Source organism: Oncorhynchus kisutch, linkage group LG12 (genome assembly GCF_002021735.2).
Source record: "Oncorhynchus kisutch isolate 150728-3 linkage group LG12, Okis_V2, whole genome shotgun sequence".
NCBI lineage: Eukaryota > Metazoa > Chordata > Actinopteri > Salmoniformes > Salmonidae > Oncorhynchus > Oncorhynchus kisutch.
This window is the reverse complement of record NC_034185.2, coordinates 23,193,009-23,211,656: the sequence shown is the minus strand read 5'-3', so window position 1 is coordinate 23,211,656 and position 18,648 is coordinate 23,193,009. Positions and strand designations below refer to the sequence as shown.

General features: G+C 41.7%; 2 protein-coding genes across 2 annotated transcripts in view; both read left to right on the top strand.

The window, feature by feature from the left end:
• LOC109900248 (solute carrier family 35 member F1) overlaps positions 1 to 1,940 on the top strand; it is a 143,504-nt gene extending 141,564 nt beyond the window's left edge. The window contains exon 8 of the mRNA XM_020495937.2: positions 1,271 to 1,940. Within this exon, the coding sequence (XP_020351526.1) occupies positions 1,271 to 1,495 (225 nt within the window). The 3' untranslated portion in view covers positions 1,496 to 1,940. The remainder of the gene's footprint in view (positions 1 to 1,270) is intronic.
• A 5,866-nt stretch (positions 1,941 to 7,806) lies between these two features.
• Positions 7,807 to 17,893, top strand: si:dkeyp-114g9.1 (F-box protein). The gene is made up of 8 exons (XM_020496498.2): positions 7,807 to 8,353; positions 9,840 to 10,119; positions 10,504 to 10,626; positions 11,581 to 11,838; positions 12,253 to 12,344; positions 14,005 to 14,186; positions 15,343 to 15,512; positions 17,291 to 17,893. Exons 1-8 carry the CDS (start codon positions 8,096 to 8,098, stop codon positions 17,470 to 17,472), a joined length of 1,545 nt encoding a protein of 514 aa, XP_020352087.1. The 5' UTR covers positions 7,807 to 8,095; the 3' UTR covers positions 17,473 to 17,893.
• The last annotated feature ends 755 nt before the right edge of the window (positions 17,894 to 18,648 follow it).

The following is an 18,648-nucleotide window of genomic DNA, read 5'->3' as shown; positions in this document are numbered from 1 at the left end:
CAACAGTCCACAGAGTGAGTGGCATATAAATCAAGGAGACTACTACAGTAGACCATGTCTCATTATAATACCTCAAAACATTGCCTGTTCAAAGTTACAATACACCAATCAGAACACACCGTCAGGGGCCTTTTTTGAGCTTGTGCCACTAATTCTGTCTAATTTTCATTGGAACACTGACCTGATGTGTCGTGTTGTCATACTGATATGTGTGAATAGAACGTATGAATCACACAAAGTTCCATTGACATGCAGACTGAGTAATGTAACATTCTCATTGGAGCCTAGGGTCTTTACATTCTTAGATGTACTGTGTGCATTTGGCCTATTTTCTTATTTGCTGTGTCAACACACGACTGGTTGGTACTTGAGTGACACTTTCCGTCTCTCACAAGTTCTAGGGTCAATACCCATGTTTGTCTGTAAATCCATGTCTGTCAAGCCATGTTTGTAGCATCTTGCTTGGTTTTGTATGGATCATAACAGGGATTATTCCAGAATATCTGTTTTACTCGCATACTTAGCGCAGAAAATTTGTTTATTTAACCCATCAATCCTGTCTAGGAAGATATTTTTACCGTGTATCTCTCAAAAAAAATGGCTGTTTCGAAATATGGTCGTTTGTCCTCATTCAATCAACTCAATCACAAGATGGAATTACCTCGTACCCCTGCACATTGACTGGGTACTGGTACTCCTTGTATATAGCCTCCTTATTGTTATTGTGTTACTATTTCCTTTTTTCCCCTTTTGCTAATTGTTTTTATTCGATTTTTTTTTGAACTTTTTAACTCTGAATTGTTGTCTCGTAAGTGAGCGTTTCACTGTAGTCTACACCTGTTGTATTCGGCGCATGTGACCAATACAATTGGATTTGGATTATCACCCTGTCTTTCGGGATTCTAGTTTTTACTTGTCACATGATAGGTTCCCGCTTTGCCAAGGATGTGACGTCAGTGTGACTTGTAATAGATGTTCACTAAAAATAGAAAGACAAATGTAGACATTTTGTTCTAAAAATGCTCATTACCTCGTGCATTTCATTACTTTCCTATTTCCTAACTTCAGTTTCTAGACATAGTCATCACTATGCAAACTCACTGCTTCAACTTGATGCATTTTCTAGAATTGTGCCATGAGTAGCCCACAAGGCAGCCTCTTGGAATCCCTGCTTGGTCTGCTATTACAATGCCCTCTGTGTTACATCTCATCAGACAGAGATTTTTCACTATTTCTTAGTTTACGGAGAGTGTTTGTGTGTCTGTTCCAGTTTTCAGGGCTCTACCTCCTGTCCTTCATCATCATCATCCTGGGTCTGGTGTTCTACACCTCCTCCTCCACCTATGTGGCACAGGACCCGCGTGTCTACAAGCATTTCCGCAACGCCGGCCACCCCATCACGGACACGCCCACTCTGGGGCCCCTGGAACCCTCGGTGACCTATACCAGCCTAAGGCAGGAGATAGAGGAGGAGCCTCGCATCAGGGTGGCCTGAGAGGGTGGGGCCTAATCATCCACTGCCCCACCTCCCCAGATTCTGTACAGAGAGAAGGATCACTGAATGATAAAAAAAAATATCGAAAACATGTAGCAAACACGCAAAAGTACACTGTGATCGCAAACTGTGAATAGATAGCAGTGGCTATTTCTGATTTTGAAGATTTGTTTCATGTATAGAAATATACTGTTACCCCATCACGTTCCCTCGTACTGTACATTTGACATGTTTAGAAGGTTTTGTGCTTAAGACTTGTGTAAATGCTCAATTGTGACTGTTTCCTTTTTTACATGAGCACAAAACGTTATTGCATTTTAAGCTTTGAGTTTGCGCTGTGGGTTATTTCAGTGTTTAATTGTTCCTTCAAATCGATCTCTTTTTGTAAAACTACCCCATTAAAGTATCATGTCCAGAGGTACGATAAAGTAATATACAGACTTAACATGAGTCAGTGCCTTACTATGTATTCCTGTTGTGTGTTAGAGCTGCACATTATAAATGGCCCCTTCCCTGTCCAGCATTGTCTGAGGACATTGGATACTGATGCAGCCCCTACAGTTATATTCATTTATAAACTGTGGTTCGAGCCCTGAATGCTGATTGGCTGACAGCCGTTGTATATCAGACCATATACCATGGGTATGACAAAACTCTTATTTTTACTGCTCTAATTATGTTAGTAACCAGTTTATAATTTGGAATAAGGCATCTCGGGGGTTTGTGGTATATGGCCAATATACCACAGCTAAGGGCTGTATCCAGGCACTCCACGTTGTGTCGTGCTTAAGAACAGTCCTTAGCCGTAGTGTATATACCATACCTCCTTGTGCCTTATTGCATAGGGTGGCGCACAATTAGCCCAGCGTTGTCCGGGTTAGGGTTTGGCTGGGGTAGGCCGTCATTGTAAATAAGACCTTGTTCTTAACTGACTTGCCTAGTTAAAAAAAATATATATAAATAAAATTGCTTAAATAAACTATACTTAGAACACTGTGGATTGCTTCTCTGCAGTACATTTAGTCTGACCTTACAACTACTTACCCACAGATATGACAACTTTCCATGTTGGAACCATTATCTCTTGAGGCAAATGGGTATAAAGACAAATATATCAGGATTGCTAATGGAGTGAAGTGATTATTGTACATTTGGTTCATTGTTCATATGTACTGTACACTGAACTCTAGTTGATAGAAAAATAGGAACTGATTGTAAAAATGTGATGATTACAATGCACTTGTCATTCCAGAATTGTGCTGTTCTCTTTAATTGATAGTCCAGCTGTTGGACTGCATTTTAAGTGTGTTGCTTTTTTATTCCCTGCTGGATTTTATCCAAAGCACATTAATCAAATGATTTGGAACAGATTTCTTTCAAAGTATTATTATTCCCTGTTTTTTGTATTATATTTGATTTATTTTGGTGTTTTGGAGCACTTGCTGTCAGAAACGTTACCTAAAATAAAGTATCTTTGTCTGAAACCCTGAGAATTCGGTTTTAAGAAAAATCACACCACTCAAAACATGTTACCAGGAACATTATTCAAAGTATTTTCATAGCAATTTGGGGTTTCGGTGAAGATTCGCGCAAAGAAACACAGAAACATGAGCACTATTTGCAACTGAATATTGTTGAGTGAATGGTTGGGCATATACAGATAACATCATCCACAATTCATGATGGAGCTCATCACTGTGCAGGTCCACAACTAAAACAGCAGAAGAGCAGGTCATGTTGAAACAGTCAACTGTTCATTTAGTTGTTCATTTTTATTATATTCTGGAATACAGTATGTAGAACATTGTAACATTCATTTTGGCTGTCTGAGCAAATGCGCCTTGGTCATAGGGACTTCAGATTGCAATATTTATTTATATACAGTACCAGTCAAAAGTTTGGACACCTACTCATTCAAGGGTTTTTCTTTATTTTTACTATTTTCTACATTGGAGAATAATAGTGAAGGCATCAAAACTATGAAATAACACATGGAATCATGTAGTAAAAAACAAGTGTTAAATCAAAATATATTTTAGATTTTAGATTCTTCAAAGTAGCCACCCTTTGCCTTGATGACAGCTTTGCACACACTTGGCATTCTCTCAACTAGCTTCATGAGGAAGGAGTTCCCACATATCAGCACTTGTTAGAGAACTTGTTGGCTGCTTTTCCTTCACTCTGCGGTCCAACTCATCCCAAGCCATCTCAATTGGGTTGAGGTCAGGTGATTGTGGAGGCAATCTGATGCAGCATTCCATCACTATCCTTGGTAAAATAGCCTTTACACATCCTGGAGGTGTGTTTTGGTTCATTGTCCTTTTGAAAAACAAATGATAGTCACACTAAGCGCAAACCAGATGGGATGGCGTATCGCTGCGGAATGCTGTGGTAGCCAAGTTGATAAGTGTGCCTTGAATTCTAATTAAATCACTGACAGTTTCACCAGCAAAGCACCCCCACACGATCACACCTCCTCCTCCATGCTTCACAATGGGAACCCTAGATGCGGAGATCATCCATTCACCTACTCTGCATCTCACAAAGACACGCTGGTTGGAACCAGATTTCCACAGGTTTAATGTCCATTCTCGTGTTTAATGGACCAAGCAAGCCTCTTCTTCTTATTGGTGTCCTTTGGTAGTGGTTTCTTTGCAGAAATTCGACCATGAAGACCTGATTCAAGCAGCCTCCTCTGAACAGTTGATGTTGAAATGTGTCTGTTTCTTGAACTCTGTGAAGCATTTACAGTTGAAGTCGGAAGTTTACATACACTTAGGTTGGAGATATTAACACTATTTTCAACCACTCCACAAATTACTTATAGTATTGGCAAGTCGGTTAGGGCATCTACTTTGTACTTTTTCCAACAATTGTTTACAGATTATTTCACTTATAATTCACTGTATCACAATTTCAGTGGGTCAGAAGTTCACATACACTAAGTTGACTGTGCCTTTAAACAGCTTAGAAAATTTCAGAAAATAATTTCATGGCTTTAGAAGCTTCTGATAGGCTAATTGACAACATTTGAATCCATTGGAGGTGTACCTGTGGATGTATTTCAAGGCCTACCTTCAAACTCAGTGCCTCTTTGCTTGACGTCATGGGAAAATCAAAAGAAATCAGCCAAGACCTCAGAAAATAAATTGTAGCCCTCCACAAGTCTGGTTCATCCTTGGCAGCAATTTCCAAACACCTGAAGGTACCACGTTCAGCTGTACAAACAATAGTACGCAAGTATAAACACCATGGGACCACGCAGTCATCATACCGCTCAGGAAGGAGATGCGTTCTGTCTCCTAGAGATGAATGTACTTTGGTGCGAAAAGTGCAAATCAAACCCAGAACAACAGGAAGGACCTTCTGAAGATGCTGGAGGAAACAGGTACAAACGTATTTATATCCACAGTAAAACGAGTCCTATATCGACATAACCTGAAAGGCCGCTCAGCAAAGAAGAAGGCACTGCTCCAAAACCGCCATAAAAAAGCCAGACTACGGTTTGCAACTGCACATGGGGACAAAGATTGTACTTTTTGGAGAAATGTGCTCTGATCTGATGAAACAAAAATAGAACTGTTTGGCCATAATTGTCACATGAGTTGACGAAGCAGGTACGGGGAGTCAAACATTTAATATTGAACGAGACAAGAACAGCGTCAGTATACAAGAAAACAAAGACAAAAAACAATCAGTGCATCCGCAGGGAACAGAGCAAGGGAACTGACAAATATATGGGAGGAACCCCTGGTTCCATCGGCGGCGGAATCCACCCCGATGTCACCAATAAACAAAACCAAAACAAGTCCTGGACTGGCTGGACAAACAAGAACTGACGATCCGGCTGAGGCCCGATGTGGGATGGGTGCCATCTGAGCCAACAGGGGCAAGGAAACCTCTCGAGCCAGCTATTTCGTAGAAGCCCGATGAGCTGGCTAGGCACCCACGGTTCCATCCGTTGCGACCCAGAGCCGATGCCACCATACCAACCGGAATGCCAGTACTCCCTGATGCTTCGTATGAAGACTGATGCATTCTGTCACATGAGTTGACGCTGGAGAGACGAAGCAGGTACAGGGAGACTAACATTTAATAAGGAACGGGGGGGGGGCAGACGTGACAATAATAACCATCGTTATGTTTTGAGGATAATGGGGGAGGCTTGCGAGCCGAAGAACATCATCCCAACTGTGAAGCATGGGGGTGCCAGCATCATGTTGTGGGGGTGCTTTGCTGCAGGAGGGACTGGTGCACTTCACAAAATAGATGGCATCATGAGGTAGGAAATGATGTGGATATATTGAAGCAACATCTCAAGACATCAGTCAGGAAGTTAAAGATTGGTCGCAAATGGTTCTTCAAAATGGACAATGACCCTAAGCATACTTCCAAAGTTGTGGCAAAATGGATTAAGGACAACAAAGTCAAGGTATTGGAGTGGCCATCACAAAGCCCTGACCTCAATCCCATTGAAAATTTGTGGGCAGAACTGTAAAAGCGTGTGCGAGCAAGGAGGCCTAGAAACCTGACTCAGTTACACCAGCTCTGTCAGGAGGAATGGGCCAAAATTCCCCCAATTGTGGGAAGCTTGTGAAAGGCTACCTGAAACATTTGACTCAAGTTAAACAATTTAAAGGCAATGCCACCAAATACTAATTGAGTGTATGTAAACTTCTGACCATTAAGAAGGAAAGAAATTCCACAAATTAACTTTTAACAAGGCACACCTGTTAATTTAAATGCATTCCAGGTGACTACCTCATGAAGCTGTTTGAGAGAATGCCAAGAGTGTGCAAAGCTGTCATCAAGGCAAAGGGTGGCTACTTTCAAGAATTTATTTCACACTTTTTTGGTTACTACATGATTCCATATGTGTTATTTCATAGTTTTGATGTCTTCACTATTATTCTACAATGTAGAAAATAGTAAAAATAAATAAATAAAAACCATTGAATGAGTAGGTGTCCAAACTTTTGACTGGTACTGTAGGTTTTTTCAAAACGGTATATGATATGCTAAAGTGGGTCCACACATATGCAGCAAGATATTAAAACAATATCAGTCTACAGGTAACTGACAAAATAAAGGAAACACCAACATAGTGTCATAATAGGGAGTTGAGCCGCCAGAACAGCTTCATTGTGCCTTGGCATAGATTCTACAAGTATCTGGAACTCTATTATTTTGCGTTTGGTTGATAGCGGTGGAAAACCCTTGTCTCAGGCACCGCTCCAGAATCTCCCATAAGTGTTAAATTGGGTTGAGATCTGGTAACAGAAAGACAGACAGACAAACAGACACACACCCTTTAAAACCCCTATGCTCCTTTGAGACACATTTTTCAAAGTCACTGAGATGTAGCCAAAATAATGGGCAACTGGGCATTTTTATACTTGACTCTAAATATGATGGTATGTTAATTGCTTAATTAACTCAGAAAACCACACCTGTGTTGAAGAACCTGCTTTCAATATACTGTATAACCCTAATTTACTCGTGTTTCCTTTATTTTGGCACAGAGAAACCACATCATTTATCTCTTACTTTGCATAGTGCATTGCACTTCAAATACAATACACAATCATAACATTGCCAAAAGTTTAAAGGAAAAGTTGCTGTCTTATGTTAGGTCTATAAAGTGCTATCAATATTCTGTGACAGAACTCTGAGCCAATCACAGCACAGCTAGAGAACATTACCAACCCCTACGCTCTGTATTTTCCGCTGGCTGCCCCACCACTGACATTTTTCAATTATAATTTTTTATTTTTTTATTTAACCTTTATTTAACTTGGCAAGTCAGTTAAGAACAAATTCTTATTTACAATGACAGCCTACCCCGGCGACTCTGGGCTAACTTTGCACCGCCCTATGGATCTCCCAATTATGGCCGGATGTGATGCAGCCTGGATTCGAACCAGGGACTGCAGTGACACCTCTTAGCACTGAGATGCAGTGCCTTAGACTGCTGTCCCACTCGGAAAGCACTGAGCTAGGCTGAAACACCTGCTTTTTGGAGCTGCCTTATTAAAAAAAAGCAAAAAAGAGGCCATGTTTGTTTGCAGCTTTATGAACTCAATTATTTATGATTTTTTTTATTTTGTTTGCAAACTGATATGTGGCACACATTCATGCCAAAATAACATGCAAAACATGCAACATCCTCTTGTTTTCTGCTAAAAATGTGGGGCTCAAAACAGGTCACCACTGGGAAGGAGTTAAATTACCATTTGATATTTGCATTTTCTAAATGGATTGGCTGTGGTAATGTATTAACTGTAAAATCCTGATGATCACCACGCAATTAGATGGAAGTCCAATTTACCTAATGGTATGGTAGGCTACCTATATACATAATTGAATGGTACAACCTGAATAGGTGCGCTTGATTTAGATCGCACCGGGTTAGTTTGCCCTTTGGAAAAGCCTATTCATCATTTGGTAGCTCACTAGGCGAACCCCACTTACTCGGCGCGCCAGGCAAGCTCGTGCCCAGGTATTAAACTCCCTGGTGATTTTCCGTTTGACTGCAACAATGGTACGTTCCTAAACCTTTAAATTCCTCTCAAGCATGGCCGACTTTGGCAGGTGGCAAATATGGCACTCCGTGAGGATAGTTGGGAGGATGAGTTGCAGGGACAGTTCTCGCTTTTATCCGCTACTTCATTCGAGGTCAAAGAAGAAAGTGAGGACACACATGGAAGCTCCAACACGGGGATACTAGACTTAAGTGACGAAGTCTTTATTCTCATCCTACGACGGCTGGATCCCACGTCTCTCTTGAGAGTTGGGAGCACCTGCCGAACCCTGTTTCGAGTTTGTTCCTGCAACTCACTGTGGACAAAACACTTCCAGGTAATGTAAATTGAATTAGACTTTAGTATTTTCTTTTATGTAGGCCTGAAATTTGCTGATCCTCTTTTGAATGAAGTTGGTAGGCTATGCATTGCCCCAACTACAGACTTACACAAGGTAATGTAATTTAACCAACATTTGTATATATTACTAGTAGTTAAAGAATAGGTACTATATGGTGTAGTACATAGATTAACTTTAGCGATACTGCCTTTGCCCTCGATTCGCAGAAAGAGTCAATGTCTGTCCACTTGCAGTGGATCTGTTTGAATGTGGAAAATGCTCCGTACATTTCTTTTCTCCATTAAGTAATCTAACAATGAATGTATGTTGCGATGTTTATTTCAAGTCTTCTCTCATTGAAAGACTGAGTGTCTAGCCCAATATCGGACTAAAGGCCTTAACGTTACTCCTTATTGTCCAAGGTCCATACATATTCCGTTTAACGGCGAATTGGCTCGAAGCCAATACAAATACGTGAATCGATCATCTCTGTATAGTTTTATTAACATACATCCTTTCCACTTTTCGATCACATTAAAATAATTTCACAATTTAAGTTGCAGCGGACAGTAGCTTTCAGTGACCACACGTTTGTGGGGTCGTAGTAATTATCCATCTGCGTCCTTTTGGATAGGCAGATGGCTAATTAGCACAGGTAGTCTGTTTTCTGTGAACAAGTGCTGTAACATGAAAATATGACCGTGTGGGAACCCTAACCCTGTAAAGGTGCGTCAGTTGAACCGTTTTGGGAATAGTAATCCTCTCTGATATGATATGAAATAAAATTATGTTTTCCAAACCTTACTGCATTCAATGTCTGTTAATGTTCAGTCCCAGCGTCAGGGGTCTTAAAGCTGCAATTTGTTACTTTTTGGGTGACTGACCAAATTCACAAATGTTAAAGCTCGGTCTTATTAAGTATAAGAAGTGGTAGATCTGTTCTGTGCCACTTCTATGCTTTCCATTAAATTTAGTTTGGCTTAGTTCTGGGTAGAGAAAGATTTCACAGCGGTTTAGTGGAGAGTCATTGGACCATCTTACTTGTTTTGTCGCAAACATTAGTTTCAGCAGCCAGGAAATGGCAGTGTAAATTTTGCATAGTGCATCTTTAACAAAAATCCCCTGTACAGAAGACACCATTGTCCAATGACTTATGTTTAATGTAATGGAACTGAGCCATGATCAAGGGCTAGTGGGTGTCCACCCTGATGTGCTGCATGTCATGAGAGAAGATTTACACGTTTTTGGATTACTTGGTGCAAAATATTGTTTGCATTTTCTCAATGTGACATGGACATTTAAAGACTCCTGTTTCTGTGAATTGAGAATGAGGACTGTGTCGCTAAGGCTAGTCAAATTCTGTGCTACACCAAACAGTAAGAGTTCTGTAAATGGATACCAAGTCTTTGGTTGACTCATATCTGGTCTAACAATCTGTAGCTAGCATTGCACGTTCACTAGGCTTTTTCTTCTCTCTACGCAGACCTCATTTGGAGTTCCGTTTGCCACCGCCACCTGCTCCATCTCTGCCAAGAGTGCCTTCCGTTTGGTCTTCATGTGGCGAACTCTCTTTAGAAACCTGCATTGTAACCGGTCTCTTCAGGAGAAGCTCTTTGCAGAGATCCCATTCCCACCACACAAGTACTGGGTCCAATGGCTGGTTCTGGAAGAGACTGTTCCTCTGCCCTCCGTGAGACTGCCTTGCACCGACATAGAGAGCTTATGGGGAATTGAGAAGGAAGTGTTGGAAGGTAAAGTCCAAGGTAAGTTCATTTATTTTAGGAAGCTGTAAAGCTGTATTCATATTAGCAGTTTGGCTCCTAGGAATTGCCACCCCTTGTCTTGATATTAAAATTGCCCCCCCAGACCATCAGGCTTCTGAATAGCTGTCACTAGTTAGCTACCTGCTCCCCTGTCCCCCTTCCTGCACCACCCCAATGGCAATTTAACACGTTGCAGATGAAATATGTGTATTTGTGTTCTTCCCTGTGACCTGCATTGTTGGAGCTCGGCTCTTCACTGTAGCCTGCATGTACATCTGCAACCCTGTGCATGTGACTAAACTCCCTGAATCCAAATAAAGAATGTCAGGGAGTGGAGGAATGTTGGTCGCGTTAATATTGCAACAGTGTTTTGTTCTTTGGCAGAGAAAGACGAGGATGAGGGCAGAATGCTGAAGTTCGAATGGAAGGAGCTGTATGCCTTGGCCCTTGAGCACCATGGAAGCATTGCCAAGGTTTTCCAGCATGTTCTCAACCAACAGAGCAATGGTAGGTTGTATGGGCCATACCACTTTTAGCTTTTCATTAGTGCTCTTTGTTAAGTCAATACTCTGTTAATTTGCTAAAGGTGGGTTGTTGCTGGAATAATTAAGATGTGTCTGCAATTCATAACTGGTTGTAGAAAGCAATCTCTTTATGGTGACTGCAATGGGACTCAAAGGTGGTTCTGTCCTTTATTGCCAGCTATGAGCCTGCTGCCATATTGTTATTCAGATTGACTTTTTGGCAGTGCAGATGAAGGCGCCTGATTGTTGTGCTGTATCTATGGCCAACTTACTTATGAATTCTGGCCAGAAATATGGCTGTTCCCAATGGGTAAAGAGAATGTTCATTTTTTTTTTTTTGAAGTTGACACCACACCTATAAGCAATGACTTTATTTAATCTTCAAAACACAGCTCTGATCTTACTCATCATACCCAATCTCTTGAATGTTGTACTGGGAAGCACGAAATTGCCATTTTACTCAAATACCTTTTTGAGCCATATCCCCCTTGCTGGGTTTTGGTTTATGATGGAAGACATCAAGGTAAAAAAAAGTGTATTTTTCCTCTGCTGAGCTGCTTCAAAGTGGTTCAGCTGATATGGGGAGCAGAAACTAGACGCATGGTTTCAGTCTGAGCTGTCTCCCTCTGGATTATAAATCATTTTCTACTCTCTGGACTGAAGCCCTGCCATTCCTTCGTATGCCTTAAACTAACAGCCTAAGCCTATAGGTAGGGCAGCTAATGGCCTTCAGGCCTCCCTTGTATCTTATGATACCAAAGTACTTACAATCTAAGTGGCAGACGGCCATTGATCTATGTCCATCGATAAATTAGTCATGTTTTTGGGCTCAGCTGGCTTTAGATGTATTGGAACATAAATGCAAATTTACCCCTCGACACAGTGCATCCACTTGAGCTAAAGGTTTCTACCCTGATGTGGACTTCTACCCTACCAGACCACTGTGAGCTGGAGGCCATGTTCAGTCAGTACAGCCAGTGTCGGTTCCAGTGGCTCTTCACCTACTGGTTGTTCCGCCAGCCAGTGCCCTTCGACAGGCAGCTCAGGGCCATCTACCTGCAGTGGCAGAAGCACAGCAAGAGGAAGGTGGTGTCCTGGGGAGGCACGTTGTGTGACATCAGGTACCTGGCCTCATTGCATCACATCACTTCCGACTACTGGCGGGGCAAGCTGGCCCAGGGTGACGAGACTGTGGGTAAGTAGCACTTTCAGATATTGCTCCTCGCCCCACTTTTAATTCTGCTTTGTGTTAATGTTATGCACATTCATGGCACACACTCTTATTTGGAGTGGATTAAATCTTTAGTTCTGGATTTGTTTTAGAACAGTGCCCCCTCAGGTCATAACCATAATGACTGAAGTGTATTTATATTCATTTTCTATGCCTCAAGAATATCATACCATCTTGATTTCTAACTAACGGTGTAATTTCTTTAAATTATTAATTGGACCGGTGAGTATAGGTCAATGAATAAGCCTCTCCATGCAATGTTACCCTGTGGTGCTCTGTACTGACACATCTTGTACAAGGCCTCCTGTGATCAAATGGCTCAGCATGGCGCTCTCAGGCTGCTGGCTTTAGTCAAGTATCTATTGTCCTTCCTCCCAGGAATTCAGACAGTGGGAAACTATTTCTCCATGTGCAAATCCCTGGTGGCCTGGATTTTAGGGCGTGACTGGGGCAGATTGAAAAGCAAAAAGGTATGGTAAAGGACTTTCTATTCTGCCCGTTAATGACTTGGTGTCAGGGAAAATGAGTAGTGTACCCACTGAAGTGTTTTTGCCCACACTGATTTTAGCACCATGCTGAAAAAATGAGATGCCTTCAGACTGCTTCTATACAAATGACATTTTGGCATCTATTCAGTAGTCGTTAGTATTCCATCAGTGTGCATCTCCAGAGCATTAGCTCTGTGCTGGTGGTTTCACGAGTCACAGATTGAACAGGCAGCAGGAAGCTCGCAGTCTTATGTAATGGGCTGCTAAATGTATTATAGACATATCAGTGATGTCCTGCTCAATTACACTTCATGTGTGACTCCAACTAAGCTGCTACAATGCTCTCCATAGCAATAGTCAAGGACGGTGTTACCAAGAGAATTGGTAACATCAGATTGGCACATAAACTGCTTATGTAACCAATTATGACATTCTTTTCTCATTTGGTTTAACCTATAGAAAAGCACCTGTGACATGTTGCCATGAGCAGCACCTCAGATTGAGATGAGCGTGATGCAAGACTCGGTCAGACAGTATGTGCACAGATTCGCTTCACTGTTACAGGATGGTAGCCACGGGAAGTTGAGCCCCACGCTTCAACACTCTTAGTGAAAATTGACAATGCTGTCTACCTTCTGTCTGTCATATTAGTCTACTGTAATTTATGTATGACCGTTGCCTCAATGACATATTATCCTTTCAAAACTGGTTTAACTCCCCTGGTCCATAATCCCTTCATGATGTGATCACTTATTAGCCTGTTGTATTGAATTGTTGCCTGCTTAGTGTTTATGTTGAAACTTCAGTGTTTCTATGAAATGTTTGACTTTTCTCTTGAAAAATAGGTCATCTCTGAGACTAACCTGGTAAAATAAAGGGGGATATGTGGACACCTCTTCAAATTATAGTATTTGGCTATTTCAGTCACACCTGTTGCTGACCGGTGTATAAAATTGAGCGCAATCTCCATAGACAAACTTTGGCAGTAGACTGGCCATACTCAAGAGCTCAGTGATTTTCAACGTGGCTCTGTCATAGGAGTGGCGTACAGCTCACCGCCATAAGACTCTGGAGTGATGACTCACTCCCCCATCGGAGTGTGATGGACTAATCTGGGTTTGGCGGATACCAGGGGAACGCTACCTGCCCCAATGCATAGTGCCAATTAACATTTGGTAGAATAATGGTATGGGGCTGTTTTTTATCGTTTGAGCTAGGCCCCTTAGTTCCAGTGAAGGGAAACTAACTCTACAGCATACACTGACTTTCTAGATGATTCTGTGCTTCTGCACAGAGCCCTGACCTCAACCGAATCAAACACCTTTGGGATGAATTGAAATGCCGACTACGAGCCAGGCCTATTCGCCCGACCTCACTAATGCTCTTGTGGCTGAATGGAAGCAATCCCTGCAGCAATGTTCCAATGTCTAGTGGAAAGTCTTTCCAGAAGAGTGGAGACTGTTATAGCAGCAAAGGGGGACCAATTCAATATTAATGCCCATGATTTTGGAATGAGATGTTTAAGTTTGTCCACAAACATTCGGTTTGCTCATGTGTTTTTGTATTTCAGCTTCTGGCTGAAACAAACTTAAGAGCAGCCAACACTACATGTTAAGTGTTACTATGTGTTGCCTGAGTGCAGGTGTACGAGGACACGCTGGAGGGTGTGTACCTGCTGCTGAGGAGGGAGATGCAGGAGACCCTGGTGGAGCACGAGAGGTTCTGGCAGGTGGCCAAGGTCCAGATGACCCGAGTGTGCACCCTGGAGGAGACTGCTGTAAACTATGTCAACTGGAAGATGATTGAAACACTGCCCTACTACAAGTATGTGTCTGTTCTAAAGTTTGGGCGGCATAATCGGGATTTCAGATTCTTGCGGTAATATGGGATTACTGGTTGGGGTTGGAAGAAAATTGTTAACTAGAAAAGCATCCTGACATCTTCGCAGTCACTACTTGACTTCAATAACCTTCCCAATTTTAAGACTCATTGTGGTTGGCTGATTCTGGGCTACCTGATGTGAATTTGGCCTGTGAGGTTGTGATTAGCTAGAAAGTGATTCTACTCTATTAAAAGTGAGTTTGACTACTTGAGGGATGTGCTGCTGGTATGCTCTTTGACAGGGCTTTGAAGCCGGGGGGGAAAGCAGTGAGTATTGGGGCACTGCTGGTAGCTTCAAACACAGTGCCTGCAGCGCAGCACCCAGCGCTATCCACTGTCAGTCGATCTGTTTGAACTTGAAGACCGCTCATCCCCTCGACCTATACAGTGAAGTTCATCAGAAGCACTCAAACCCAGAGCTTGAGTCTTTTACCCCAGAGATGAATGACATTTCTCCAAATGGTGTTTTTCCCCTGCCTTAAGGGATGAGGAGCTGAAAAAGCCCTGACTGGCTGCAGGACAATTTAATGACTGCTTGAGAATAAAAAGCCTTTCACAATGGTATCAAAGTAATATTTAAAATGCCCTTAGTATTCAGTCTGGCTGGGTGAGTCATTTAATATTCTGATAATCTGCTCCCAAATTTAAGGCTTTGGAGAGAATGGGTTGTTAGCATAACTTGCGTTCTCTGAAAGTTACTTTGGCCATAGCACTTTTCTCTGAAAGTAGACGTCCCTAGTGATTTGGGTGTTGAATATAATGAAAAGTTCATTGTTCTAAGATGAGAAATTGCCTTCATAGCACTTCACTGTTTTCTTGCACATACTATTTTCCAGCCTCTCTGGTTTGATCACGTAAAATGTGTCCCTGCTTCTAAAAGAATGCTGCTCAAAGAAACTGAATATTCTTTCCTTGTTACTTTTAGGGGTCTCAATTCAGGGCCACCCACCTATTAGTATCTGTCTCACTCTTCATCTTGTTTAATTTATATCAGCAACATTAGGAGTTCCATGCATTCTGTCATTGATTCATATGAATTTAATTTTAGCGAGATGCCCATTAGAAATGACTGAAGTGTTGAACTCTGGCCATCCCTCAGGCTGTACATGGTGTCAGGCAACATGGTTTACCTAGACCACGTGCAGGGCTTCCTCCACAGGAAGAGGCTGGTCCATGACTGGTTCTTCATGAAGGAGAACACCTGGGTCAGACAGCTGCTGCCTGGGGACCTCTACCCTCTGCTGGAGTTTGACACCAAGATCTCCCAAGGTATAGTATAACCTCTATTCCCCTGTATATATCCATCCGATCAGCCACAAGGTTGTGTTCTCCAGTTTACACAGTGTACAAAACACTAGGAACACCTTACTAATATTGAGCTGCACCCCCTTTTGCCAAAAGCGTTCCACAGGAATGCTAACCCACGTTGACTCGCTGCTTCCTACAGTTTTGTTAAGTTGTCTGGATGTCCTTTGGGTGGTGGACCAGTCTTGATACACAGGAAACTGAGTGTGGCAAACCCAGCAGCATTGCAGTTCTTGACACAAACTGGTGTGCCTGGCACCTACATAACCCATTCAAAGACACTTAAATATTTTTTGTCTCGCCCATATACACTGAATGGCCCACATTCAGAAACATTTCTCTAGGCTTAAATCCTCCTTTAACCTGTCCTCCCCATTCATCTACACTGATTTTGAAGTGAATTTAACAAGCGACATCAATGAGGTCATATCTGTCAGTCTGTCATTGCAGGTGTTATGTTTTGTACACAATGTTCTCTGGAGACTCCGACGCTTAGCTTTCCCTCTTTCTATTGAGTTCAACGCTGTCCTTTCTCATTTAGGTTCTTACTATACTTAGTAAAGTCATTACATTTGCATTTTGAGTTCAGTTCATATGAAGAAATCAGTCAATAGAAATAAATAAATTTGGGCCTAATCTATGGCTTTCAATTGACTGGGCAGTGGAGCAGCCATGGATGCACCTGGGAGGGCATAGGCCCACCTAATCAGAATAAAATATTTTACAACAAAAGGGCTTTAGACATAAATAATCAGTTCCTTGATATGTCACAACTGTCAGGTGGCTGTATTATCTTGGCAAAGGAGAAATGCTCACTAACAGGTATTTTAAATGATTTGTGCACAATTTGAGAGAAGCATTTTGTGTGAATGTCATGTGTTGCTGCTATGTTGTCTTAGGTCTCTTGTGTAGTATTGTGATTTGTCTATTTTTAATCCCTGTCCCTGACTTTTGCCTTTGGTAGGCTGCCATTGTAAATAAGAATTTGTTCTTAACTGATTTGCCTAGTTGAAACATGGGACCAACATTTTATTTAGTTCAGTATAGTTTAACTTGTAGCGTTGAGGCAGGTTTTTTCAACCTTGAAGGACTCCTTTCTGCATTTACAGAAGTTCAGGTTTACAGCCTCATTGCCTTTCAATTTCAATGTTCCTGCTTTGGACCACATTCATATTAAACACTGCATGTCAGCTCAATCTGTAACGCTTTAGACTGAATAGAGCTGTACATGACGATATTGATCGTAATTAGTATTTGATAGTGACAAAACAAATATTCTTGGTTGGCATGCATTTCTCCTGTACATCGGGGGAAATCCCCCTCCAGGCATTCAGGGTGGGAGGTATTGACTGCAAATGGTTTGACATTTAACCTGGGCTGTGCTACAGCCATCCATCACTGGCCCTGGTCATGACATGTTGTCAAAACACTGTAAAAAGCCTTAATTAGGATTTAGTACCTGTGCCTGCCAACAGCTATGTGACCCATGGGCCTGATCATAGATTGACACACCCAAAGGGGCCATTTGTCTTGTTTACAAGCTGCAAATAATGGCTTTGCAGGTCTGTTCCTTATGCTGCACCTGTAGTTCTTCAAATACACAGCAGCTAACCTTTGTTTTTACACTACCGGTACTCACTGTATTAGTGTTCCTAGGAGGGTTTCCTGTAGTGGATGGCTGCACAAATGCTTTCATGCTTACTGACTGCAGGGCTATTGTCTGATACGGTGTCTCTTTACAGACAGCCTGCATGGAGACTCCATGCCAGCCCAGCTGAGCAGGGTGATGTGGCTGTTCCTCCACTCTGGACAGACACTCTACCTGGAGGCAGTGAAAGGCCTGGTGCTACAGTGTGCTCAGGCCAGTCTGGGACACTTCTGCAGCCTCTCCCCTGGTGCCTCTATTCAGCCCCATGTCAGCTAGCTGGCTAACGCAGATTGACCACTCCGTTTTAGAGCCTCTATGAGATGTACAGTACCATGTTCTTTACTGGATCCAGTGTCCAGTGCTTTTATCACTTTTTACTGTATTTTATCACCACTCAGATTTTAGCTGGTGAGCTGGAATTAATCTAGATTTTAAATGACTTTTTAAACTTGAATCTTTATCAGTAGTTAATGAAATGTAGGCTATTGATGTACATTGTAGGAACCTTGTTTGCTGTCATGTAATTACTCTACAGCCAACATTTGGGGCAAGCCATTGAAGTGATGACATTGCTCAATCATTCTCAAATGGTAAATGTATTCATGTTCAAAGCCTAACAATTCTTGGCCAATGAACAAAGGCTAAACTTAACAGTGCTGGGTTGCTGTATAATGAATAAACAACTCTGACAAACTTACTTCTGATTTGTCGATTCTAAGTAGTGTGTAATAAAGGTCGACCGATAATGATTTTTCAACGCCGATACCGATTAATCAGCTTTTTATATTTGTAATGATGAAAATATGGAATGAACACTTAACTTAATATAATACATAAATAAAATCTATTTAGTCTCTAAATAATGAAACATGTTCAATTTGGTTTAAATAATGCAAATACAAAGTGTTGAAGAAAGTAAAAGTGCAATATGTGCCATGTAAGAAAGCTAACGTTTAAGTTCCTTGCTCAGAACATGAGAACATATGAAAGTTGGTGGTTCCTTTTAACATGAGTCTTCAATATTTCCAGGTAAGGTTTTAGGTTGTAGTTAATATAGGACTAATTTTCGCTCTACCATTTTGTATTTCATATACCTCTGACTATTGGATGTTCTTATAGTATCGCCAGCCTAATCTCGGGAGTTGATAGACTTGAGGTCATAAACAGCACAATGCTTGAAGAGCTGCTGGTAACTGCAGTAAAGAGCTGTTTGAACGAATGCTTACGAGCCTGCTGCTTACCACCGCTCAGTCAGACTGCTCTTATCAATTCTTAATTATAACACAGAAATAGAAGCCTTTGGTAATTAAGATGGTCAAAACGTTTTTCTTTCAGTGAGATGCAGAACCGTTCCGTATTTTATCTAACGGGTGGCATCCCTAAGTCTAAATATTGCTGTTACTTTGCACAACCTTCAATGTTATGTCATAATGTACAATTCTGCCAAATTAA

Bases quoted from the DNA above. Each gene is read 5' to 3' on its own strand.
- si:dkeyp-114g9.1 (XM_020496498.2), top strand. From the start codon at position 8,096: ATGGCACTCCGTGAGGATAGTTGGGAGGATGAGTTGCAGGGACAGTTC. The intron at 11,839-12,252 runs GTAAGTAGCACT...CCTTCCTCCCAG, and splicing joins CCAGGGTGACGAGACTGTGG to GAATTCAGACAGTGGGAAAC. The intron at 14,187-15,342 runs GTATGTGTCTGT...GCCATCCCTCAG, and splicing joins GAAACACTGCCCTACTACAA to GCTGTACATGGTGTCAGGCA.